Source organism: Poecilia reticulata, linkage group LG17 (genome assembly GCF_000633615.1).
Source record: "Poecilia reticulata strain Guanapo linkage group LG17, Guppy_female_1.0+MT, whole genome shotgun sequence".
NCBI lineage: Eukaryota > Metazoa > Chordata > Actinopteri > Cyprinodontiformes > Poeciliidae > Poecilia > Poecilia reticulata.
The window spans coordinates 12,806,856-12,833,186 of NC_024347.1; the positions used below are offsets into that span (position 1 = coordinate 12,806,856).

The 26,331-nt window shown below is 40.1% G+C and overlaps 2 protein-coding genes across 4 annotated transcripts in view; one reads left to right on the forward strand and one right to left on the reverse strand.

The window, feature by feature from the left end:
* Window positions 1-11,536, forward strand: part of LOC103479352 (neurocan core protein-like) — a 48,683-nt gene extending 37,147 nt beyond the window's left edge. The window contains exons 14-20 of the mRNA XM_008433722.2: window positions 3,435-3,548; window positions 6,324-6,375; window positions 6,531-6,637; window positions 6,932-7,014; window positions 8,370-8,514; window positions 9,444-9,626; window positions 10,197-11,536. Coding sequence (XP_008431944.1) covers window positions 3,435-3,548; window positions 6,324-6,375; window positions 6,531-6,637; window positions 6,932-7,014; window positions 8,370-8,514; window positions 9,444-9,626; window positions 10,197-10,315 — 803 coding nt within the window. The 3' untranslated portion in view covers window positions 10,316-11,536. The remainder of the gene's footprint in view (window positions 1-3,434; window positions 3,549-6,323; window positions 6,376-6,530; window positions 6,638-6,931; window positions 7,015-8,369; window positions 8,515-9,443; window positions 9,627-10,196) is intronic.
* Window positions 11,537-11,817: 281 nt separating this feature from the next.
* On the reverse strand, window positions 11,818-19,138 carry tm6sf2a (transmembrane 6 superfamily member 2a). 3 transcript variants are annotated; one of them, XM_017309786.1, is made up of 10 exons: window positions 18,656-19,138; window positions 15,986-16,089; window positions 15,814-15,911; window positions 15,614-15,714; window positions 15,453-15,535; window positions 15,240-15,364; window positions 14,316-14,417; window positions 14,135-14,227; window positions 13,917-14,036; window positions 11,818-13,281 (listed from the first exon to the last, which is right to left on the reverse strand). In XM_017309786.1, exons 2-10 carry the CDS (start codon window positions 16,068-16,070, stop codon window positions 13,072-13,074), a joined length of 1,017 nt encoding a protein of 338 aa, XP_017165275.1. In that variant the 5' UTR covers window positions 16,071-16,089; window positions 18,656-19,138; the 3' UTR covers window positions 11,818-13,071. The 3 variants fall into 3 exon arrangements, with proteins under 3 accessions (XP_017165275.1, XP_008431946.1, XP_008431945.1); XM_008433724.2 differs by lacking the exon at window positions 18,656-19,138 and adding an exon at window positions 17,163-17,573; XM_008433723.2 differs by lacking the exon at window positions 18,656-19,138 and adding an exon at window positions 16,882-17,572.
* Between the last annotated feature and the right edge of the window lie 7,193 nt (window positions 19,139-26,331).

Genomic DNA, 26,331 nt, shown 5'->3' on the forward strand with positions numbered 1-26,331 from the left:
AATAAACAATAGCTCCTTTAATGATCATGATTAAAAATGATTAAAGAATCGATTTCGATTCGGTTGTAGAAACATTTAAATTGCGTCTAATGCATTGGCAGACAATTATTCCACACCCGGAGGGTTTACTTGCTGTTGTCTTATTATTCATTTAGGTCAACAACACGCTGACWCTTGAGAGGTGTGTGTATAGCTTCAAAGTAGTTCTAATTTTTGAGCTGTTCTGTTTCTTTAAGCTTCAAAGCAGCCAGTCTCACCTCTAATCTTTTAAGGCTGTTTTCATCTGCAGTTCTTCAGCTTTTCTGAAGAACTGCAGGAAAGCTGCAAAACTTCTTTGGAGTTTTGCAGCTTTTTAAGAAATTTTCAGCTCAGCAAATGATCATCCTTAGAAAAATGTTATTGTTTAAGTCKTGGAACATTATCGATGAATCACTCCGGCATGAACAGCTTCTACATAAAAGGGAAAACTAGGTCTGTTTCAACGCACGACGGCATCCTTAGAAAAGAACTGCTTTTTATTGGATCTTTATTTAATTTATTTCTGGCAGACGGTTACCACAAAGATATACAGGGCCTATAAAAACTATTCACAACCTTGGATTTTACTCTTTTTGTTGCATTTCCATAATGAGCGACAAAATTGAACAAAAACTCTTCTGTCAAAGTGGAAACGTATCTCTACAAAATAATGACAAATTAATAAAAAAAAAATACTCCACCTAAAATAAGCGATTACATACATATTCCCCCTCTTTAAAGTGACTGACCTAATTCAACGGAGGTCCATCCAGCTGGCGTTGTCTCACGATGAGTGAAATGGACCTAAGCTCAGTGATTGTGTCTCGAGTGATTGCGGTATGAAGAGCTGCAATCAGCGCTTTATGCTACAGACAAAATACGAGGAAATACTGGAAGACAATTTGTTCCCACGTGCAAGAGAACTACGGCTTTGGAGAACATTTATTTTCCAGCAAGACAAAGATCAGAAGCATCCAGCTGAAGCTACGTAGGAATCCACATGCAACCCGACAGACCTGGAACAGCTCAGCGAGGAAGAACGTATGCCTGATCCATACAGACTCTGTTATGTGATCACGCGAATAAATACTTATGCAAGTACTTATTTTATGTTGAGCAGATTTATTTAATAATAATCGTCAGGTTTTTTTAGATGTATATTTTTTATGAATTTGTACAAAATGTTGATTATGACTGATTTGCAACAGAAATAAAAAGGGTAAAACACCAAACACCACACTTATTATTGGCATATTCCTGTTGCTTTTCATGAACTGATGGAAACCGACACAGAGAAGGTAGTTTGAGAGAAATAAAAGTTTGTGCGTTTTATACGCCAGATGAACTCTACTGTATAAAATTAACTAAAAGTCGCATATTTTTTCTTACTGTTTTGTTTATCTACTACAGGTAGGTGTTAGTCTTGACATTCGTTTGCTTTTTGCTTCTCCACTTTACTCATTATTAAGCACATATTGTACATTGTACAGGTAGACATGGCGACTGAACAGAAATGTGTGAAAAAATGTCTGAAACCCAAAGAAAAAGGAAAAACCTTTACACAGACTACTRACAACACTGAGAGAAAATCTTAAGAAAATCTAGCTTCTGCGAACAATAAAAAAAAAGTTTAGAACTGATGTAACAAATTGGATGTGAACGTCAATCAGATATGCCAAAAAACAACAACAAAAGTGGGATTGTTTTGGTGAATATACACTGAAAAAGATGTAAAACAATAAAAATTTGGTCTGATTTAAATTCAGACAGTGAGGAATAAAAGTGCGTATGTTTTTTTTTTTTTTATCATTTGGCGTGTGTAAACATCTGGTTTGTTGATGCCTTCTGTAACTAAAGTGTCCAAATAGACAACATGTKACTTCAATTCTAAAAGTTATTAGTAGGTCTGTGTTTAAACCATTTTTCTGACTGTAGGATATTACGAACTCTAAATCAACACATCTAGAATTGATTAATGGCTCAGAAGAACTGATTAGTAAAGTCATTTTCAAGTAGCTTTGCTGTATTAGAAATATAAAATAAGTATTTCTTGCTCTTTGTTTGAGAAGTAGCTGCATGAATAGAGAATCTTAATACTGAGGTGCAATTTCTTCTTTTTATTTCCTAAGTGTTCGATGTTGCTAAATAGCATCACACTGTAACTTACACAACTTGTAGGAGCAAAATATAAATCTAGAATCTCTAACGAGTTTGCATTTGATTTACAGCAGAAACGCAAATATTTTCTGAGCGATTTCTATCAATTTAAGAGGTTAATGCTTTACCTAAACCAGAAGAATGACCACAAATGTCAAATTTAGCTGTCAAATTAACACTAAATCAACTCAACAAAGACGAATGGCTTAAAATGTTATTTTATATAATAATGTCACTTGCCTTTATATTAGAACAGTGCATCCTGCTCTGTGTGAGCCTAAAGTCTCCTGTGTGAATATTGATGTCCTGCCGCTGCCTGCGCTCAGTGTCTAATGATGAAATGTGGATGTCTTGGATGAGGCTGAAGGTCAATCTGGTTTGATCTGTCGAACACATTCAGCTTCTCACAGCTGCTGACCTTTTTCCTGCTTAACCCCTCTTTGCTTTTTTTCTTTTTTGCTTCAAACCAAGAAACCATTAGAATGTTGGAAAGTAAATTTGATCCGGTAAATGGCTATATTTTTCTTTCACTTTTGCTTTGAATTTAAATGAATTTCTTCAGTCCTGGTGATTGTGTGCTGTGCCAGAGAGAAGACATCTATTCACTATTATAAAGTGATATTCTATTGATCTGTGCAGAGAAATACCGTCTTCCCCTGCCTTGACTTTGCCCAGAGCGTACGCTGCGCTGTAGAGCAGCTGCCTCAGCAGGGGGGCGGCTCAGCCCCGACCCTCAGCTGGGTGCAGACTGATCTGTTGAGTCATACAACAAAATTTACGACAGCACTGTCGTTGAATTAACGTACAACAACGTATAGAGGCGGACGTGTTGCTCTCATGCCGTTATTTGTAGATAAAGACAATATGCAAAAGAAAGCATTAGGCTCTGCAGACATAATAACACTTCAAAGCCTCTCAAAGTGCCTTCCTCTACAAGAGAATGGGCACAAACAATAGAAGTGTGGGGGAGATTAGCCGGTTTGTATTCCCCTCACATCCTGTTTGAATTATGATAATGTACTCACCAACATGGACACATTTTACTATTTAAGGCAGAACTAATCACCGCCTCATTTTGTTTCGGAATCTGAATTGCAATGCTGTTTTTGTTTTTTTTTTGTGTGTGGTTTTTTTTCAGGTCTCTTTCTCTGTAAACCAGACATGAGCAGAATACATTATGTCTAATTTAAACCCTAATGAAATCTGAATCTGGTCTGTTCCTGCTGCTGTTTTTTCCTTTTCTCCTCCCCTCCACACAGACGTCGACGACTGCCAGTCCGAGCCTTGTGAAAATGGAGGAACTTGCGTCGACAAGATTGATTCATTCCTCTGCCTCTGCCTGCCAAGCTACGGAGGAGACACGTGTGAGAAAGGTGAGAGAGGGAGTGAGTGCTGCAGTCATGCACACATTGAGAAATCTGATGATTCCCAACTGAGGGAGAGACWTTTWTTTTTTTTGCTTGTTCAAAAGAAATGTTGTCGGAAAGCAGAGCGGCAACTAATTTGTTGCTCGCAACCACGCTGACGAGTTCTCCTTTTCAACGATTTCCAGTCACCCCATTGTTGGCTTTGAAAGGATTGAAGCTTGCTCTGCAGGAGGAAATAATCCTAATCAATGTGCAGCATCTGTTGGCRCTGTGTGTCAAAGCACAGCCAYRTCTCGGCTCACCTTTCTGACAAGGTGTCTGCGTGTCACACAGCTGCAGGATGATGAACACTGACTCAATCTCAAAGGCGATCAAACGCTTGTGCCTGGATTGTGTATTATTTGCAGGTTGTTGTTTTTTCCAGTCAGCAGATTTCTATCGATCGCAAAATTTGCAGCAGGAATCTGCATTTCATCACTTCTTTGCAGCACTGCGTTCCAGTCTGTTTTTTTTTTTTTTTTTCAAAAAGAAACTACATACATTATGATTAATGCACCAGCAGCAGTGTAGTTGAATTTTTTTTTTTTTTTTTTTCAAAAAGAAACTACATACATTATGATTAATGCACCAGCAGCAGTGTAGTTGAATATATTATAGTGTTAGCTGTTGGAAAAAAATATTTGCATGAATATTTTAGAGTTTTTTTCTGCACAGGTAACTGAACATCTACGCTTTACTGCAGATAACTCWGTCATGAAAAGAGCAAAAATAATGTTAGACGCCATAAAAGAGACAATTTTGCTTCGGATGAAAGAGCAATAAGTAATACGTGTGCTACACCACAAAGCTAGCTAAATGATGAGAAAAAAAATAGCTGGTCAATCTAGTAAAAATACAGCAAATAAATTATTGGTACATGTTAAAACCAAGTGTGGTCAGATGGAGAAACCAAACAATGACCAGCTTTAATGTGTTTTACTGAGATTTTATACTATAAAGCAACACAATTTAGCCTAAAACTGTAAACTGGAAAGATTTAGCAAATCCTTTTATCTAATTTCTTTTACAGCRACATACATGAAAGATGTGACATCCATTAGTATTCAACACCCCATTTTAGTCTAAATGAAATCCAGTACAACCAATTGCCTTMAGGTATGACCCAATTAGGCAGCACAGTGGCCCTGAGTGTAATTTAATCTCACTGTAGAGACATCTGCTTTGTGAAGGCCTSAGAGGTTTGTTAGAGAATATTAATGAACAAACAGCATCATGAAGACCAAACGTCACAGCAGACAGGTCAGAGATACGATTATGGAAAATTATAAAGCAAGGTGAGGCTGTGAAGTAGCATCTCAAGAGCTCTATTCAGTCCACTGTCTGAAAATKGAGATTTTAATGGCAGCAACCTGTCAAAACGTGGCCGTGCAGCCAGAACGACAGGCTATGAAAGAAGAGAGATAAACGACCAAGAAATCAGAAATCCACAACTCAAGTAGGAGTTTCTGTCAACAAAATGTTATCGGTGCATGCATAAAATCTGATKCTTCGGAAGAGTAAGATTAGAGTCACTGATTGAATTTTTATCTGAAGCCGACGWGTCCAAACCAATAAAAACTGGACTGGTTTGTTAGAATGGTCCAGTCAGACCTAAATAGAACAAAAGCCTTAATATTTACCCCTAATTCACAATTGTGCACAAATTTATGCAGCACTATCTTATAAAATACAAATAAAACACATTGAAGTTTGCGGTTGCAACAGGAAAAGTTTTTTTTTTTTTTTTTTTTTACAATTTAAAAAAGAAATTAAATGTAAAATATATTTTTTTTATTTTAAAAGTAAAAAAAAAATGTTTAATGTAAAAAGTGTATATATCCATCCATCTTCTTTACACCCTTGTCCCTTAGTGGGATCTGGAGGGTTGCTGGTGCCTCTCCAGCTAACGCTCTGGGTGAGAGGCGGGGTCACCTGGACAGGTCGCCAGTCTGACACAGGACAAACAACCATGCACACACACACTCACCTAGGGGAAATTTGGAGAGGCCAATTAACCTGACAGTCATATTTTTGGACTGTGGGAGGAAACCAGAGTACCCGGAGAAAACCCACGCATGCACAGGGAGAACATGCAAACTCCATGCAGAAAGACCRGGGCTGGGAATTGAACCCAGAACCTTCTTGCTGCAAGGYAACAGCTCTACCARCTGCGCCACTGTGCAGCCCAGTGWCTATATCATAAATATAAATTAAAATCCAGAAACCAATGCCACATAACGTGAGGCACGTTTCAGTCACATAAACTGAAACATTTGGATGATTGACATGAGCACAAAACAAAACAATTCACAGTCATCACAATAAACTCCAACACACAGACGAAGTGACTCCTCACCTCTGGCTCCGGTCACATCCGGCTCCAGGTGGGAGCCTCTCTGCGTGCGTCTGCACCASCTTAATGAGAATTAATGAATATCTGAGCTTTGTGGTTATAAATGAGTGCACAGGCCTTGGTGTTATTAATGAATACCGATAGTGCAGAGAGATGGGCCGCATGTGCTGTGAATGGAAAGTAGGCACATATAATTACGGTTCAAGTATTTAACTTCTCCAGATGCCACAGTCGTATATTTTAGTCTTTATTTGCCAAATGAGACAGAACACTCCTTCTTCCTYGCGTCCTCCACAGGCTTTTCATCTAATGATTATCTGGCCTTCTGCGTTTAACTGCAATTTTGAGGAGATTAGTTTTACTTCTCATTTCTCTCTCACTCTGTTCAGACGTTGAAGGCTGCGAGCACGGCTGGAGGAAGTTTCACGGCCACTGCTACAGGTATGAGAGCAGATGAGGTTGCAACGCTGAAAAAAAAAAAGCTGATAACCATTTGTATTGCTCACACGTTTACACATTGTCCATTATCTGCTCACAAATWACCATTTAAACCTGAATTTGTGCTAAACGTAGATTCACTCGCTGTTTTCTTACAGGTACTTCAGCCACAGACACACCTGGGAGGATGCGGAGAAGGACTGCAGAGAGCACAGCGCCCATCTCAGCGGCGTCCTTTCTGTCGCTGAGCAGGAGTTCATTAACGGTGTGTGTGACACAACAAAAACGTAACACAAAAGAGAGAGRGAGAGAGAATCAAAAGAAATTACAGCTGTGCTTCTTACTCAGAACCACAATAACTTAAAATAATAAAAATAGGTGCCTAAAACTGAAGCAGAACATTAAAGTCATCATCTTCTAAGAGTAATGCAGGAGAAAACAAAGACAAAGGCAGTAAAACTAAGCAAATCCCACAAAACTGAGAAAAGAAAAGCTGTTAAAATCAGCTAGTTGGGGTAATTAAACRAAGCTTTTCATCACACTGCTTGCTTGTTTTTAGGTCTGGGTCATGACAACGCCTGGATCGGTCTGAATGACCGCACAGTGGAGGAGGACTTCCAGTGGACAGACGGCAACGATCTGGTCAGCTACGACACACACACCGCACAAATATCAGCTTTTAAGATATGCGGAGAGCACTAATTYCTGCTTGGTGGAAATATTAATGGATTAAAGGAATATTAATTTGGATAATACATGGTTAATGCACAGTCATCTATCTATTAGTGTTATACAAAAACTGGCCTTACAACATACTCCAGCTCATTCTGATGGTGCGTTCACACCAAACGCACCATCAGAGAATCAGGCGCGTCTGGTTTACATTCAAAGTCTACGTGGAGCGTTGGACACGCTCGATGCRTTAAACGCTCCAAACGGTACAAATTGCGCCGCCCTAGTCGCTCAAAACGCGCCTCCACGTAGATTTGAATGTAAACCAGAAGTACCTGATGTTCAAAAGACGTTTTGTGTGAACGCACCATGAGAGTTTCCCCAAGGCATAACTGCTTTAGTCCAAGCAAGTTCTGGTTCTGCCTTAATGTCTCCTTCAAAAAGGATTTTCAAACAACTTCAGGTTATTTCTTCAATTTTACCAGAACCCTGAATGATGGAGCTGAGTGTAGTGTGAGCAAAAAGCAAAGGGATTTTATGAAATCGGTAAAAKATATGAAAAAGCTGAAATAAAAGGAAGCAATTGAATGATGTGAGTATATTTGAACGTTTGAATGTTTCCAAATGTTTCCAGCTGGAAGCATTTGGAAGTAGTTAGATGTAAAAGAAATGTTTTTAATTTTATTTAGATCYGGGCATGATGTGTAACTTTTTAAAAATCTATAAGCCTACTTCATGTTGTGAGTCGGGCTCTGTTTAGGTGATTTATGGATCAAGCTCAAGGTAAGAAAAAAACATAAAAACTTGGTTGATCACAGTTGATTSATGGTATAATAAGAGTGAAAACACTTTTTCAGAGTAGCATACTCTGACATCGAATTAAAATTCCAACTTGTTCTTATTTGTTTRCTAAGCCTCATAATTATTCTTCTAAAATGCGTCGTTAACATTCTTAAAATGGTAGTTCAGGAAATTTGAAGTGAGATTCTGATACATTGTAATTTATTTATGTAATTTATTAGTCTCATTAAGTAACTCTTGGCACCTTCATTTTGTACACATACAGATTAGTTGTAGCTAACAGCTGCGGTTTAAAAGCTCCTCAAACAATATTCTCATAAAATCGCCTYGACCTTTTGAAGACTCTTGTCRTTTTAAGACAGTAGAGATCCACTTTCACCTTCATCCTTCGCCAACAAGCAAACGGCTTTGAACCAACTGATTGGTATTTGTGCTAAATGAAGTCTTAAAAAGGGTTTATGTACTACCTTTAATGGTTCATTCTTGAAAGCAAATATTGACGGTTGCCGTTTGTTGTTATGCAGGTTTATGAGAACTGGAGGGAAAGCCAGCCAGATAATTTCTTTGCAGGCGGCGAGGACTGCGTGGTGACCATTGCCCATGAGGACGGCAAGTGGAACGACGTGCCCTGCAACTACAATCTGCCCTACATCTGCAAGAAAGGCACAGGTATGGAGCAATCACCTGGTGAATCACATCACCTGGGAAAACCTTCCCTGTCTTTGCAACTTCAGAAGACAATCTTCATAATTTCACAGTAAATAAATCAATAAAGTTTCCTCACCGAGTAAAATGCGTTATTCATGGGGAAAAACACCACATGGGTGATTGTGTGTGTGACCAGCTGGCCTCCTCTTAGTCATCAGTGCTCATCACCAGCTTTTGTTSTCTGTCCATGTTGTTTACCAAAAAAAAAAATGCCTTTTTTTTTTACTTTGGTAAAAATTCTCATTCGCTTGACCCAAACTTTAAAGCTTCCCCTAAAAGACTCAGAAAAATTTATGACAAACACACACTTAAGTGAAGTTGCAGTTCTGCCCAAACCCATATTGATTTTTTGAGAGAAACTGATATTAATCTCAATCTTTCTCCCACTGGCGCCTTCGGCCCCGTTTATGCTCACTCCAGCTCCAGAACTGATGTTGCGGTTATTGCCAGGTTCATAAATATCATCTAAATGTCCTTTGGGCAGTTTTTCACCAGGTTGACTTGGTGTTCATCCTCACAGTTTGGGACCGAACCATTGTTACTGTGAACGCAGATAGAGCTTGTAGGAAGCAAAGGAAGAACACATGAAGTAAAGTTATGAGGAGTTAAAGGAGTGAGGAAACACAAGGATTGGGTGTTTGAGATCAAGCTGTTTGTTTGTCTGTCTGTAATCTCGTAGATCAGTCCTCTGTAGACCTACTCAAACCTCCCTTTGATTAGTTGAGCTTGATTCATCAACCCGGCTGCCATCTAGTGGCAGTGTGTATGTACTGCCTCTCATTAGAGCGGCTTATAAATGTTTTCCTCCTACATTAAAAAGAAACAGTSGGTAAAGGATATCTATCCAGCTATTTYCTGTTAATTTATGTGATTTGAAATATTTTTGACAGTGTTGTGTGGGACCCCGCCAGCAGTGGAGAACGCTCATTTGGTTGGCCGGCGGAGRTCACACTACGACATCCACTCTGTGGTGCGCTACCAATGCTCCGAGGGCTTCTACCAACGCCACATCCCGACTTCTCGCTGCCGGGCCGACGGCAGCTGGGAGCGACCCAGGATCATCTGCACAAAGTGTGAGTTTGACTCTGTGGTCTCAGAGGGAACACTGTGTTACTGCTGGAACTTCCCAGATACTTTCTAGAGCTTTTTAGGAACTCAAAGGTCAACCTCTGTGAAACGTTCCTGCAGCTTATCATCYACATCCTAGAACTTACCGGCTGTTTTCCCCAGATACTTTCCAGCAACTTAAACTGATCGGAAAGGYTGTTTTCAGGGAGGTATACATGGCACTTTCTAGAAACTATTGGGTACTTTCTGGAACTTATCAGGTACATATTGGGGAATTTTCCAGGCACTTTTCAGAGCTTATCTGGTTCTTGAAACTTGCCACTTCCTATTAAATGATCCCAAAACCAAAGCCAAATACTTCCTAAATCATGGGTACTCTGTCTTAATTTAATGTACAGCTGTATTTTTCTGTTTTCTGAAATGCTGCTACTTTTGTTAGCTGCTGTGTCAACTGACAAACCTGAGGTTATGTCTGAGTTTGTGGTTTCATAGTATGAAAAAATAATATTTTCTCCTTGTGTTCATTCGGTGTCGTTTTGTTCAAAGAAAATTGACGTTGACGGTTTTTCCTCCAGCTCGGCATTCGCATCGGTACAGACGCCACCATCACAACCAGCACCGTGAACACCGCAGGAACAGGAGACACGGAGGAGAAGGCCACAAACCCCGAGAGGACGCTCAAAGCTACTACTGAACCAAATAATACAACATCCGCAACGCCTAGGTGCTAACCATGGCCCATRCAGGAAGAGAGTAGTTCCCATGCTCCTGCTTCTCCCCTTGCCCTCAGCTTAGCTTTTACTACTTTTGATAAATAAGGTCGTCTCTAACATGCAGCTAACCTCCACTGTCCCATCTCCGAGTTTGGTTGTTTTGATGCTTCTTTTAACTGGGCTGTGAAAACACCTTTCTAACGTCTCATCCTAATTAACGACGACCCCCGTCCCCTCTCTGTCGGATAGACATCAGTGTGTAAATGTGTGTGAGTGTATGCATGTCAGATGGAAAATTAGAGAAATGTCTCATTTTWAAAAAAAAATCAAATTTCAATCTTTTGTTCCACATCAGAGGTCTTCAACTCGTGTAGACCCTCGCGGACTTTTAGACGCGTCTCCGTTTCAAACAATTAGCAGGAGTTGACCGAACACCGAGGAAGTGATTCAGTGGTTTGCTTTTGGTCTGTTRGACGAGGGACACGTCTAAAAGCTGCAGGACGCCKTCTCTTGTGGACTGGAGTTGAAAACCCCGGGTCTACATGAAAATTAACTCGTCCTAGTGTTCTGTTCCCACAGAGGGCTACRACTCAAGCTAGCGTGCGTTCCTCTGTAACCCTGAGCTGTTTGTGTTTTTTGCTGTGAGCTGTTGCTTTTTTCTTTATTAAGCTCTTTTAATAGCTGCTCTGTTTTATTCTTACTGACATGCTTTTTCTAATACGTGCTGTTTGTGTAATGTTACTATTTATTACGGATGATCTGCTAGTAAAAACGCTTTCTTTTGTACTTACGCTCCAGGAAGTCTGTGTAACACCATTTTTCTATACCAGTTAGTAGCAAATCCTTTGATTTTTCTCTAATCTCCGGTTTGTGAATATGTTCTGTGTTATTAGCTGATCCACTGCTGGACTTTGTTCAAATCAACTCCTTCAGAATGATCTAATGGATGTGTCCCACAGACATACRGTGGATTGTGTGGGTGGGATAAGGAAAAAGCTTGAGCTAAACACTTGATTGTATCAGATTTGCTAAACATCTTGAAAATTTGCACGGCTGTGTGTACCTGATGAGTAGAATGTCACTATTTTTTCTCTTTAGTCCCTTTGATATTGGATCAGTMATCTACTTTTTTGGTGTTCCAATGACTTTTGTCTTGCTGTTGTGTTTCATTCTTAATAAAGTGAACAAAAGGAAAAGCAAAACTTTTTACTTTTTCTTTAAATTGAGATCAACAAAATATAGGTGTTGGAAAGGTTTCTGAACCCCGCGAACTTTATTTGAATTTTATCTGATAAATCAACACAAAATAGACCATCGCTAAGAAGAAGGAAAATAATAGGCTGGTTTTAAAATGGTTTTCCATATAAAAATAYATGCAACTGTGCTGCAGAGGACTAGAGATAAACGAGATATGCGGTTTATTTTCTTTTGTGCTTAATCTTTTTTAAAAAAGCACGCAAGTTAGCTAAAATAAAAACAGCTCTGAAACTGAAACTTTAATTGTGAAGCCATAAATGTTGAATGAGAAATCCTGCCAGTCGTGTTGTGAAGCCGTGAACTTTGACCAAGTTTATAGTTTTAACAGCAAAACAAGTCTCCAGTTTCCACTATTACACTTTTGATTCAATCGCAAAAATCAGTCCTCAACTTTCCATATTTCTACAAACAAGATCTTTTAAGAAAAAGACAAAAAAAAAAAACACTTTGCTTGACACATATGATTAATTAAATCCATTTTCACATTGAATTCAAYGCATGTCACCTACATTTTGACTCACTGATTAAGGCATATGGACTCCTGACCAGTGGGATTTTTTTCTTTTTTTTTTGAATGTGACAACCACATGCAACAGCTCACCTACATCCAGGGTTCACCTCTTATCAGGCTGATAACTGCAGCAGTGCACTCTGCACAGCGCAGAATACGTCTCTCCGTGGGGACAATATCGACAGCTGCTGAAACGGTATTGTTAAATCTATGGAAGCCTGAGTCACTTAAGTTTTTATATACGRTTTTCTAGAGGCACAAACGACAAGGAGCACAAGGGGAGAATATCAATGTTCCTGCTCATCAGTGGAAAAAGTATTCACATTTCTGTTTTTTTCTTTATTGTACAAAATAAACTACAACATGAAACACTGAGGTGCACTGACGGGTACAGCAGAAGGTAGTAAATCTGGTTGTTGAACTAAGCAAAAGGTCAAAAACATGAACTCTGACCTGCAGTGAGATCATTTTTAGACTATTTAGACAAGAAAATGAGGACACACCCTTGTGTTTGATGGAATATTGATAAATGTCTCACACTTATTTTTAAAAAGGGTCAATCTGAACATTTTCACAACAGTAAAAAAAGAAAAAGCAGAAATAAATAGACTTTTAGTTGGGATATACAGACACGTTTAAGTAAACCGTTAGGTCAAGATTCGTTATCTAAATTTTGCGACCGGGTATCTGTATGAGTCACCTGAAAGCTGATCTGATCGCAATCCCTCACCTCCATCAGCGGCGCATCTTTATCAGGGTCCAACAGTCCACAGAGGGAGTGCCGTGTGAGATGGCCGATTTGGAAAMGTTGACCCAGAGAGCCAAGTTTCTAAATCTCCTCTGGGCTTTAAGATTACGGGGAGGGAAAAAAAGAGWGTCGCTTCTTTCAGTTTGTGCACTCCCCTGAAAGCATTCKCCTCTTCAACACGCRAACTATTTTCTTCGACATCAAGAGGCAGGCGTGCGGTCCTAGTTTTTCTTCTTGTCGTCRTTGCTCTGTCCCTTGGGAACAGGTTTCATGAGAAAAGCCGGGTTGGCGCGGCAGCGGAGGGCCAGCAGAGCGGGCACAACGGCGAGCAGCACATTGAGGGCGATAACCGGCCATCTTTTGTCTGCCGGGGCTCGGTACGTGAAGGGAGTACGGGAGTGCAGAGATGCTCCGATATGACACCACTGAGTCTGGGGGTGGGGGAGGAAGAGGTCGTCAGGGGGCAGGGAAACATTAACAACAACAAGAATAGAAACACAGTTACAGCACCTAAATGGAAAAGTATCCATTTCCTACATTYGTCTTTAAGGCACAAAATGTGTTAAATTAGGATGTAATGGCAACATGGAAGGAAAATGACACCTAWACCTTTAGCTACAATCACAGTTGCACGTCTTCTAGGATRCACGTYGACCAGTTTCACATAAATTTTCAATCCATTCGTCTTCTAAAAAAGTTCTAGTTCAATTGAAAAGGTTGGAGAGTTTCTGTAAACACCACATTTCTATTGTTGCCACAGTTTCTCAGCTATTTAAACATGTTATAGGAGGTCTGGCTGCATGCTTGGTGTCATTGTCCTGTCACATGTCTCCTCCATGGTAGCTCCATGCGTCTTCCCATTAACTCCGACTAGCTGGGGGGAAAAAAAGCACCCTTTCCCCACTGCTCAATACTTTCTCACTGTTACTTTTCTTATTTTATGGTGTCTCCTACATGGCTTGCAACAAATAGCAGGATTTGTCATTTTAATTTCACAATTGTCCGCAGCTTTGCTTTGATCCGTCACATAAAATCCCAGTTAAACTTGTTTTGCGGTGCTCTGTACCTGAGCCATGGCTCCAGCAAAGAAGACGGTCCAGTCCAACATCCAGCTGCATCCAGGTGTGTTGAGGCCATAGAGAAGAACGATCACCAGGGGCACAGCGTAGAAAAAATACACCAGCATCTGTTATAAATGARATGAGATGCAGTTTGTGAACAGGATGCGTGCGTCCAATCTCAGCCGTGGGATCGTTTTGATCATTTCTAAGTTTCTGGACTGACCATAATCCTGGAGAAGCCCACTGGGTCTTTGAGGTACGGCTCATACTGGTAGATGTAGGTAAARCAGGCGTCCAGAGGACAGTCCAACACCACCTGGAGCAAAACAGCAGGGCAGACAAGGACTCARACCTGTGACCTCGYGAGTCTGCAGAAGGAGTCGGGCCTGTGCTGMGTTACTCACAAAGCCTCTGAACACAAAGAAAGCCACAGCTCCCAGTAAGARGAGTGACAGGAGCAGGTCGGCAGGTCGAGACAGCAGACCTTTCTTCTGCTCTGCAGCGACCTGATCAGAGGAAACAATAGAACTTAATGTAGCTACTGACTTATCAGCGTACATGCAATAATTCAACACTGTGATTGAACCCCAACAAACGCAGCTATTGCTCCGTTACATAAATCACAATTTATGCTTCTGTTTTCCAGCTTAATAAAGAATTAGAAAAKCAATCTGGTTCAAATTGACTCTTATTGGACAGTGAATTTGTTTGTAGAAGTAAATAGGACATAAATAAATGTTAATATTGTATTAGCAAGATCATGTTTACTTATGTTGACTTAAAATCTAATTCCTTGAATTAAGTTGATTCTGATGTTTTCTTTTATGTCAAATTTACTTCCTGTGACAAAATTTTAGTCTTTAAATCAAAATTTTATTTAACTACAATAACCTTATTTGAAGGTCTAATCAGCCAAGCTGGAACCTTTTACTTTCTCTAATATTAAAGTAAAATTTAAGAAGATAAATCTACAATACATCTTAAGTTCTTCCCGCTACTCAAATTCTGCATTAATAAATCAACTTTAAATGTTCTTTTTTTTGGAACATAGATTAAAAAACAAACTTTGATTAATGAAATATCTCAATTTGCCTGTTTTTTTTTTTTCTTCAAAAATATATCTAAAAAAATTCTTACATATGACAGACATTAAGCTAGCTAATCACAAATATTTTTAGGCAGGTCATTCTGAAAACATCATCATTTTGAAATGTTGAAGAAAAAAAATTGACAAGATCATAAAATAGAGATTTCCTATCAGTAATGAAAGCATGTCTAGATAAATAAAACAAATCAAGCCGATCCTTAGAGTTGAGACAGAACTGTACCTTGTCTGCTGTGACGATTGGCATCTCTCTGGGTCTGCTAAAGAGCCGCGATGCTGCCCAAAAAGACACAAGGAAGAAAGGGGCATTCCTCCAAAACGCTGGCCGGATGTTGGACCCATACTTGCCTGCAAAAACAAAGAAGCAAAAAAAAATGTAATCTTCATAGAGAGACATTCAGACCAGTCAGAGGAGTTAAATGTTAACATTTCTCACCAATTACCACCCCTGGAATAAGGACAATCTGATTGGCGATGGAGGACCCAGCCCACAACAGACCCAGGCTTCGGTAGGACTTCCTGTCAAAGAAACCACAGAGTCCATCAGGGGGAAACGCACAGTGAACCATCTGGGACGGTTCTGGTGCAGCAGCTCACCCTGAAAACATGCGGTGAATGACTGTGAGCAACAGGATGAGGTGAACAACCTCCCAATAAGACATCATCACAGCATAGGAGGTGCCGAGATGAGGCTCACCCTGGAGAGAAAAGATTTCAAAAGGCTGCTTTGTTGTGCGTGTGTGTGTGTTTGTTTTTAAAAGAGATTGATTGTATAAGTCTGAGTTTGGTCACTTTACCATCCTTAGGTAGAAGTCCATAAAGCCGGAGATGAACCCGTCCTGCTCTAAAGCGTTGGTCAAACCCACCATGCCGCCAAACGTAAACTCTGCAAAAACTACAAATACAGAGGAAACCAATGAAATACTTATTTATTCTGCACATTAGCATTAATAAGCAATGAGTCTGTACCGTAGAACAAAGGGTCCACTTTTGTTTTGTGTCGTACTGTGAGGATGAGCAAAAGAAGAACGGATCCCAGGACAAACATTCCCATTCCCAGGATAGGAAGAGGTCTGTGGTGTCAAAAGGGAACAACGATTTATCTGGATGAAGTTCACGGTTTATCCAAGTCAAAGCAAAAGAGCATGAATGTCTGATAAAAAATAAATGTGGTTTTATGTTCAGCTTATTGCTTAGCTAGTTGTCGCCTGCAGCCAAAATGTATCAGATAACAAAATGAACCACTTGCATTTTTAATTTTGTGCCATGTAACTTTAGATGCACTGACCAACCTGAAACTGCACAGAAATGTAAAAAAGAAAGAACGAAAAGCTCTGAATTTGYTGAGGGGTTTCATCCTTTTAATTCACAAATAAAACTGAATTTCTACGTGTTTATAACTTACAGTAAATTGCTGCCCCCAAAATGAACCTACGCAGTTATTTCACCAAAGCAGTCGGCCAAATCCTATGTCAGGCTTTTAAACCACAAATCTACCAAAGGCTGCTGTTATCTATGCTGCTTTCTGCCTTTTTTCTTCCACCTAACTTTCCACCTATTAGTCATGCTTTCCTTTTTCCATTACCCTCACTGAAGCTTGTCTGAATGCCTGACTGCTGGGCTACACCGCCAAGTCAGCAGTTTGTGGTGGTGACAGCATGACCTTTCTACATGATTTCTTTCAGGAGATTTAACTACATCTGCGAGCCGCATTCATCAAAAATGATCAGATCACATAATAAACAAGTGAAATATGTCAATCTCTGTGTGGTGTGAGTTTCCCTTTTTGACCTAAATTGCCGAGGAAAAAAAAAAGAAAAGAGGCACCTTCAGACTGGAGACAGGTTAAATGATGGTGAACTTACTCCTGAAACGCAGGGATCTGATTCATTGCGAATAAAACTCCAGGACCCAACAGAGAGAGCAGAAAGACGCTGACCTCCACCGGTGGCTTCATCTCTGTAGCCGGGTTCTTCAAGCTCCAGGTGTGTTTTTTGTTTGTTTGTTTGTTTGTTTGTTTTAAACCCACGCTGCAGACAGAAGCGTCCCCAGCCTAAAGGTGCTCACTGGCGGCGTAAAGAGGCCCGGAGCCCTCTCCAGTGCGGCAGATGGGAAGTGGAAGCTTTAAAGGAGTGTCACTCGTTACCTTTTGATCTGTGATGAAGCAATGGTGTTGCTCCAACACGCCAGCTATCAGGTTGTACGTTTCAAAGTTCAGCCGAGGACTCCTCTTCCTCTGGCGCCTATCAGAGAGGAGAAAGGCCTCCCGGCGCGCTGCTGCCTCTCGCAGGCTCGGTCAGAGCAGAGGGATGGGGGGGGGAAACGCCGCTTTAAATAGAAACTAACCAATTATTACTCTGTGGTTTATTATTGCATCCGCATTTCATCATTTAGCCTGGATCCTCTGGCATGTTTATCATCTCTAGATGTAAAACAGAGGAGCATTTCTTTTGTCTCCCTCTGTCTGCCGCAAACTTAAGCGTGCGCCATGTTTTCTATGTGTGATTTTTATCAATCGTGATTTTTATTTTTTAACCTCTAAAATTTCCTAAATAAAATTTTTAGAACAGATATTAGAAGATACAGATATAAAGATTAAAGCATTTTATTTTATTTATTTATTTTTTTGTCATTTTCCCAGCAGGTCAGTGGGACGTTTGCACACACTGCCCCCTATTGGTGAATCTCTATTGAGCCATCAGCTACTCAATAAATGGCACCACTATTCTACGGAAGAAGATTAGGGCCACTGAAAAAGAAAATTCTGACTGTAATCTCATCCATCCATTTTCTTGCACCCTTGTCCCTCGGTGGGGTGTGGGGGGGAGCCCATCTCCAGCTGGCGTGCCGGGCAGGGAGTGTGGTACACCCTGGGCAGGTTGCCAGTCTGTCGCAGGGCAACACAGAGACACACACACACACACCTAGGGGCAATTTGGAGAGGCCAATTAACCTGACAGTCATGTTTTTGGACCGTGGGAGGAAGCTGGAGTACCTGGAGAGAGCCCACTCATGCACAGGGAGAACATGCAAACYCCATGYAGAAAGACTGGGGCTGGGAATTGAACCCAGAACCTTCTTGCTGCAAGGCAACAGCTCTACCAACTTCGCCACTGTGCAGCCCCACTGTAATCTCGGAGTTCTGGAAAAAAAAGTCAGACTTTTTTCCTCTTCTGTACTATTCATAATGAAATGAGCAATATTTTTGTAGCTAGGCAATGAGCAATGGTAGCTTTAGCATGTAGTCAGTGGTACAGGACATTTAATGTYCTTTATTTAATTGGATTCCCTTCTGTAATTATTAAATTGACCCAATTTGATAAGATTTTATTTTTTAAATAATTAATATATGTTTGGTTTGGGYRGTTTATTTGAATAAAAACCTGATCATATAATGCTACATATATTCTTTTCACAATAAGGTAAGGCTTTTTAGTCTTGGGTGCTTAGGTGCTTGTGAGAAACATTCACTTCTCTCAACAACAAGATGCAACTCGGTCACTAATCAAGATGGTGACTTGAAGAAAATGAAACAAGTCTGATAATTGGTGCACCACTTGGGACATATTTAATGTGCAGCTAGACACAAAACCAATACAAAGACAGCAATTAGAGAACGTAATTCATGTTTGCACTTACCAGCAGAGAGTTCTCGTTGTTACTTAGCTGGGTTAAACACTGAACTGTGTGGCTTTGGGAGAATTGTCTATCGGTTGGTGTGTTTTTCTTTTTAATACGCTGACCTCCATTTCTTCGCTTTTGCTTTCTAACGCCACGCAGCTGGTGGATTGTAGGCGAACATGTGGAGGTCCATCTGCACATGTTGTCTTATCTCCGGTGGTCCCTGCGGTTCAGTCAAGGATCCATCTGTCCTGCTTGGTGTATGATTAAGAACTCTTGCGTCTGATGTTTTCAGTCTTGATTAAATTGTGGATTATATCGGACGGAGAACATAATGTCCAGAACCAAGATTATTCCTGTGTGTCGGTCGCAGTGTAATCTGAAACACATTCACTCACTTTTCCTTCAATAAATATCGGCTTCCACTCTCTTTAAGGGCTCATTGTGAAGAATAAGTATTCATTATGCGACACCTTCTGACAGATGAGCGGCATTTACACTGCAAGGATGCATTCAAAGCAACCTTATCTTCTGCAACAAAGCTGCTGAAGAGGATTAGGCTGCTGTTGCCACAGAAACTTAGAGAGTATAGAAGGGTGGGGAGTTCAGGAAGAGAGTAGAAGCAGGCGGCGAGGCGATTAAACACAGTCAACTCTGTGCCCGCACACCAGACACACTTTTTTTTTTTCATCTGATTTGACACAGTTTTTTTTTGTAGGTGTTGCCCAGTCTGCCACCATGATACATCCTCTGATCATCGGCATCATGACCGTAAACACATCTCTGACCGTCTTTTACTGGGCCTTCATCCTGGGTGAYGCTTACCTAAAGTGGATGGTAGAGCCAGAGGACAAGCCCAAGAAGATAGTGACACCAGCCTGAGCGCCGCAGCATGGATGCACCCGACTGAGTGACTGGCTGCTGTTTTTGCTTAGGACTAGTCTGCGCTTGTAGCGCTTTCTGTGGAGACGAATTCGTTCTGATTTCAGCTTTTTTTTGTACCTTGRTAAAGTTGTCTTTTCATTATGCACCAGGAATCTTCCTCACAGGTAATTTTATTGAAGTCTTCTTCCCTTGTCGTCTTTCATATTGGTAGTGGTTTGTTAGGGTGACCTGAAATGAACCACTCTATTCTGTCGTTTGATGACTCAAAGAAAAGCTGGTGACTATGAGTTTATGCCAACCAAATCCTGTCAAGGATTACTGAAGAACACCTTGATAAAGACACACACACAGCGTTGCTCTTCTAATGTCCTGTTGGCCGCCGGTTCTGTCTGACCTCCCCGTCGTCACCTCACCTCTGCTCATGGCTCCCGTCTTTTACTATGGCATGCACCCGGTCTCCTGGTTCATTCTCTTCGCAAACATAACCATCACCATCATTGAGTGGCAGTTTCTCACTCGCCAGTTTTTCAAGAATTTGCAGTTGCCTAAAGAAGAAGAGTCTAAACCCGAGACGACGCCAGCCTCTTCTTAGAGATGCAGCACAGAGATCTGTGAGGACAAAAGAAATGGCTGCGTTTCTTGTGGGGAAAAGCAGAAATAGCCAGAGTTTCACCACRGTAACTYGTTTGCCTGACCTTAGTCAATTTCTGTCCTTTCTGTGTTTCTTCCAGAGATACCACTATAGAGTTTAAGCCTGTTTGGAGTCCCTTTTTGTTCCCTGGTCAAAGCAAAAAAGATGAGCAGCGGTGATTTCTCCTAACCACTGGTAAGTTCATCCATCCATTTTTCTCACCTTGGTCATTTTTCTTCATGTGGGACAGCATGAYGACATTTTTGCTCTTTCTTAACGTTTCRTGAGGCAGAATTTGGCTTTATAAGAAGCTATGAAGCATTATGTGATATTAAAATAACTTGACCTGATGTCAAATTATTATAACATACTAGAGGCGGACCTGTAAGAGAAATTCTAGATGAATACAAATCAATTATTTATTTAAAGCTGAGGAGAAATTGAATTTTTCTCAAACTGTTTTTACATCCTCACATTTAAATCACAAAAATTGTACCGTGATGTTATGTGGTACAAAAATAAAAAATGTTTCATYGTCAAATAAGATTATATATATGACAGAAGATCTTTTGAGAAACCTCTACCAGCTTTAGGATTGAATAGATTTTCAAGTTTTACCTGATTCTTAGATTTTGCTCTCTCTTTAACTGGGTYATTGTAACAAAAGATGTTTTTTGGATTAAACCTTTAGTTCAGGATTGCTCTGCTGGAAGTCAAACCTCCACCCTGGAAACTCTTTATCAGCCTCCAAGAGACTTTCTTTCATGGTTGTCCTCTGTGTTTCTCTGTGCATCATTCCTTTAACACTGACCAGTTTTCCCAGTGTCTATGAAGAGAAGTATCCCACACCATAATGATGCCACCACTATGTTTCACATTGCTGTTGGTGTGTGTTAGTTTTTTCCACCACACAGCATGCAGCCCAAATAATTAAACTCATCTAATCAGCTCACCTTCTTCCTCATGATTACTGCAATAAACTGAGTTTAGGTTTTTATGTCTTTCATTTTTCCCTTTTTTTTTAGATCTTTATTTATAAGAGAAGCAATGCAGCACTTGCTCCCCACATTACAATTATGCACTACATACTCATTTTATACTCCAACAAAAAATATCAAAATTCATGTACTSTAGTGTGAAAAAAATGTGTAAAAGTTWAAAAGTTATGAATCCTTTTCTAAGGCGCTGTAAATATCTCTGTGTGCAGCCCGGTCACTTATGACCATAAGCCTCTTTTCCGCATTACTATCCACCTCTACTCGCAGATATCATTAATCCCTGCAGATGGAAAGCTGATATTGGTCTATGACCCACTCAATCCTATTAACTCTGTCTGTCCTACATTCCCCTACTTCTCAGTTTCACACTCCTAGGGCGCCTAGAAAGTCTCATGTGAGTAGGAAGAGAAATGCCAGATTTTTTGTCTCTGAAAAATATAAGAACCGGTACGACGTTCACATGCAGGGAACTCTCACCACGAAAAGACGTTTGTTTATTTACCAACCACCTCATCATTACGATCCACCTCCTACACTGTTTATTTGCCCAAGCTGCKGAAAATGTTTAGTTTCACTGATGTCCAGTTTTCCACCACCCTCTTTCTGAATATTTRCAGTGCAGAGAAGAAACACGCCGTCCCCAAAAGGAACAGCCTTAAAGCCCCACTACTTTCTTTCATCTGACAATCCARTTAACAAAGTGTCAAAAGCCATGTACACGTTGCCATATTTGCCCCTGAACTCAAGAAGAGGTCAACTTTTGAACCTCACGCAGCTGGTGTTCCAGCATCGRCATCTCCTCCAGTTCTCCAGACGGAAAGAGGAAGACGACGCCTATTTTGTGGACTACATCCCCCCAGCAAGAGACGCAATCACCCTGCCTCGCAGCGTAGTCTACGTCTTAGTCGGGGCRATGTTGATCGTAGTGGCAACTTACGCCATAGTAGGTCACCTGATTAAAGACCTCATGCATGACCTGGCAGGTGGGAACATTGTGAACCGATTACCTTCCCAGCACTTATGTGTTTGTGGTGAAGTTGAATCAGTTCCATCCACAAGCTTTGGCTTCAACATGTTGTTCTTCCATCACATGTACCTTGTGGTTTGTGTACAGTGGTCATCCATCCTCCACCACTGTGTGATTGCTTATCCTTTAAGGTGAATGATGCCACCTAACAATTCTGTAATTTGCTGAAAAGAGATATTAAAGGGGCACTTTTGAAGTACTATGATATATAAAGTATTTGCTCAAAGGATTGTCTAAATTTTTAAAGGGAAAACACCAGATTAGCATCTTTGTTTTTTTTCTTTTTTTTCTGCAACAGAGTAATCTTACCTTTTTCTTGCAGACTGAGTAAAGCAAGCATTAATGTCACTTAAGTGCCCCCTTAAAATTTAAGGAGATAAGAAATAAGAAAATGTATTTAATTTGAACTTTGTATTGCTCTATATTGACAGATTGGATATTTGGCCCTAAACCAGTGGAGGAGGATCCGGAGAGAGACGAAGCGGAAATAGAGGAGGAGCGGCGACTCAGCATTTCCAGTAACCTGATGGAGTTCAGAGACGAGCTGAGGATGGAGAAAGAAAGAGAGATGCTGCTACCRGGCTTCTACMAGGGAGATGGGGCCTGCCACCACCCATCTCCCCCTCCTCYGCTGAGAAGTGCCATCACTTCATCTTACCCTGGAGAAAAAAGAATGTCAACTCATAGCGTGACGTTCGCCTGCCCCGTTGCCCCTTGTGTGACCTCTCTCTGAGTTTTCATCAGTTCATCTCAGCAGCAGCTCAGATCTGTTTTTAATCGAATGTAGTGTGTGTTTGCAGTACTTTCCTTGCAGTAGTCAAACAAGAAAATGTCTACTTATAGCTTGTGCTCTTTCTTGCTCCCTTTTATTTAAATTTTTAATTAGAGTAAGTAGGTTAACACGCTCCATATCCATAAACTCAGTCAAGCTCCACCGTGTCACTATGTAATRTAAGAAGTGTAAAATAATAGTTTATTATGTGAAAATTATGTAAGTCCTTTGTTCATCAYAAATGTTTCAAAAGCAAATGTTGACAATGTAGAAAGGAAAATGATGAAAATCTGCTAATTTAAAAAATGTTTATCACATGTTACTGAAAACCAGATTAATCACTTTCCTTGTCCAGGTGAACTAAGGATTGTCCCGGTAAATAAACTAATAATATAAATGAGTTGTTGTGTCTTGTCTTCTTTCATTAATCCATCTTATCTTCCTCTAATACCTGCTTGTGTCAGAGGCAATGGCCTATTTATCAAGGTCAGGGATTACTGTACTGTCCACCTTACATATTGGTCACCAACTGTAGTTTAAAAAAATGCTAGCTGTTTAGCTAGCTGTACAAGGACCTTATTCATAAAATATGCACCATGCATTTTATGTATTATAAAGTCCAGGTAAACAATGTTCTTCCACAATACTTCAAAATCAAATCAGAAAGTTGAACTGAAGTTATGTTTAAATAAACAAACAGCTAASTGGGTAGACAGGTCGCTAGTAAGGTACTTAGCTAGGTGTGTCACAGTTGGTGACCTTGTTCATAAAGGCTGCTAACCCTATGCAGCTGATATCATACATGTTATTTACTTTTCAATCTAGATGAACAATGTGTTCCCATTATTCATTCATACAAGTGAAAAAGATTTATSTACAGACAGATTTTTTTTAATAGTTAGTAAGCTAGTTAACATGCTATTGTTGGCCATAAACACCAGGAGTTACTGTACATGATAGATAGATAGATAGATAGATAGATAGATAGATAGATAGATAGATAGATAGATAGATAGATGAGCTCTTAGACATTCTGCTGACATGGAGCAAAGTGCCTCAAGCCTCTGCAGCTTATCTTGTTGTTCTGAGTGCTACTTCCATGGACAGCAATATGGTTTGTCCGTAGCAATGTCAGAAATAAAGAACATTTTAAGGTAAGAATCTTTATGCTGTTTGTTTTTTTACCAAGTTTCTTCAAAATGCAGGTCTGCTGCACAAAAGGATTTGTGATTTAAGAGGTTTTAAGAATGTCTGCTAAACTTTTACCAGCTTGATGGTGATGATTTCTTTTTCACTCTTCCTGATCTTTTTTTAATGGAAAACACTGTCAGATTGAATCCTCATGCTGGAGACTTTGAGCACCAACGGGTTTGAGATACTGAGTGAACTCACTGACTGGAAACGGGCAACAATACAACAATGGATGTACCACTGCAGAGGCTAAACATTCGTTACAAGGATGACGATGGAACAGTGCTTTATGAGTCCTATGTACCTCCTTCTCGGGATGCAGTCCATCTTCCCACCTATGTCATCTATCTTCTCATAGCCGTCTTCATTGTGGTGTCCGTTCTTTATGCCATCATTGGCCACCTCATCAAAGACCTCATCCACGACTTTGCAGGTGTGTTACTGTATTTTCTGTTATTAGTTTATTGATGGCAATGGATTTTTTTTTTTTTTTTACTGCATCTGCCCTTATTTTCACTGTGTGTGTTTCCAGACTGTCTGTTTGGGAAGCAGCCTGAAGAAGTGGTGGTGAACTATTGTGAGGCCAAAGATAAGTTTATGGCAGACTGGTCCCCAGAAACCTCACCTGAACTGGAGGCAATGGCTCGGGCAGAGGAGAACAAGATGRTGGACAGGGACTTCATGAAATCACCTGCAATTTGGATCATCTCCACAGAACCTCGAAGCACCAAGAAAGGACCTCGTGTTGTTTTTGGGAAGAGATCTTAGTMATGTTGATGACTAAGATCAACATGATCTGAATGGACAGGGACATTAATTACTTAWGTGAAAATCTAAAACTATAYCTTCATTATGTGAATATTCAGGTTTGACGTAGTTTAAGAGGTGGAAAAATTAATTGGTCATTTGGGGACATCTTGTGGTTAATTTTAGTCATTACATCTGATTCTAAATTACATGTATGTATTTAAGACAACTAACAGACCCGCTATAAACAGGCATCGCATAACAGTTGATCTGAACTAACCAGGGGTGAAAGCAGGGGGGTACGGTCGGGTTCTGCGTACCCCTAAAAGATTTAGCAGGGCTACGCAGTACCTGCAAGAGAGAGGAGCGGCTGTCTGTTGTAGAAAATCAATGGGTTCTCTGTGCAGCTGTGAGTGCACCCACTAATCAACCGTGATTGATTAGTTTTTCAAGAACAACCTAAAACACGTCTTAATTAGTTAATGAATAGCTCCCAACCCCCAAATTCATATTGTTTTTTCATTCAGCAGGGCTGCGATACGTCGATCACGGAAGGGTTTGAGTCGATCTCGGCATCAGGTAGCACGTCCTCCTCTGACTCCTTATCAAAACGTTCATAACTTTATTAAAGAACAACAACAAAATCAACAAAATGTGTTCAAATTAATGACCAAACAAAAATTATAATCTCAGTAATTATTATTTCAACAAAGTGAAATAAATACATCACAATAGTTCACCACCACTTCTTCAGGCTGCTTCCCAAACAGCCAGTCTGGAAACACGGAGTGAAAATAAGGGGAGATGCAGTAAAAAAAACAAAAAAAAATCCATTGCAAAAAGTGCAATAGTGAAGTTTACCAAAAGTCATAGCAGAAATCTCCAGAAGAAGCAGAACGTTTTGATATATGAATTAGCACAATTAGTTGAAGTTAGTAGAAGTAGTTAACGACCAAAAAATCTGAGCAGGATCTTAATAATTGAGAATGCGGTAATGCATTCTCACTGATTATTTCAACAAAGTGTTGCGCAATTCTGTGCGTTTCTTTTCCATTATCAAAATAACGAGCAGAGCAGGAGTTTAAATTAACTAATCAAACACATCTGTGTTCATTAGGCTTATTAATGATAGCAAAATAAATATCAAGCCTGAAAACTTGATATGTAACGTACTGACTATTTTTAACGTAATCTCTGGTCGGCTTGTGGAGCGCAGGAGGTTGCCATGGCAACAGGTGTGCTTAAATGACAGAGAGAGACGGAGGATAAAATGTGCGACTGGTTTAGAGTTGATCACCTGYTCAGGTTGTTTTACCTTTGTTTACCTTTGTTATGGCTCTTTACAGCCGCTGTAATTTCTGAATGTTCAATAAACGACAAACTTGGACTAATTACCTCGTTGTTTGTGAGTATACATCATTTACAACACACATCAAACACGGT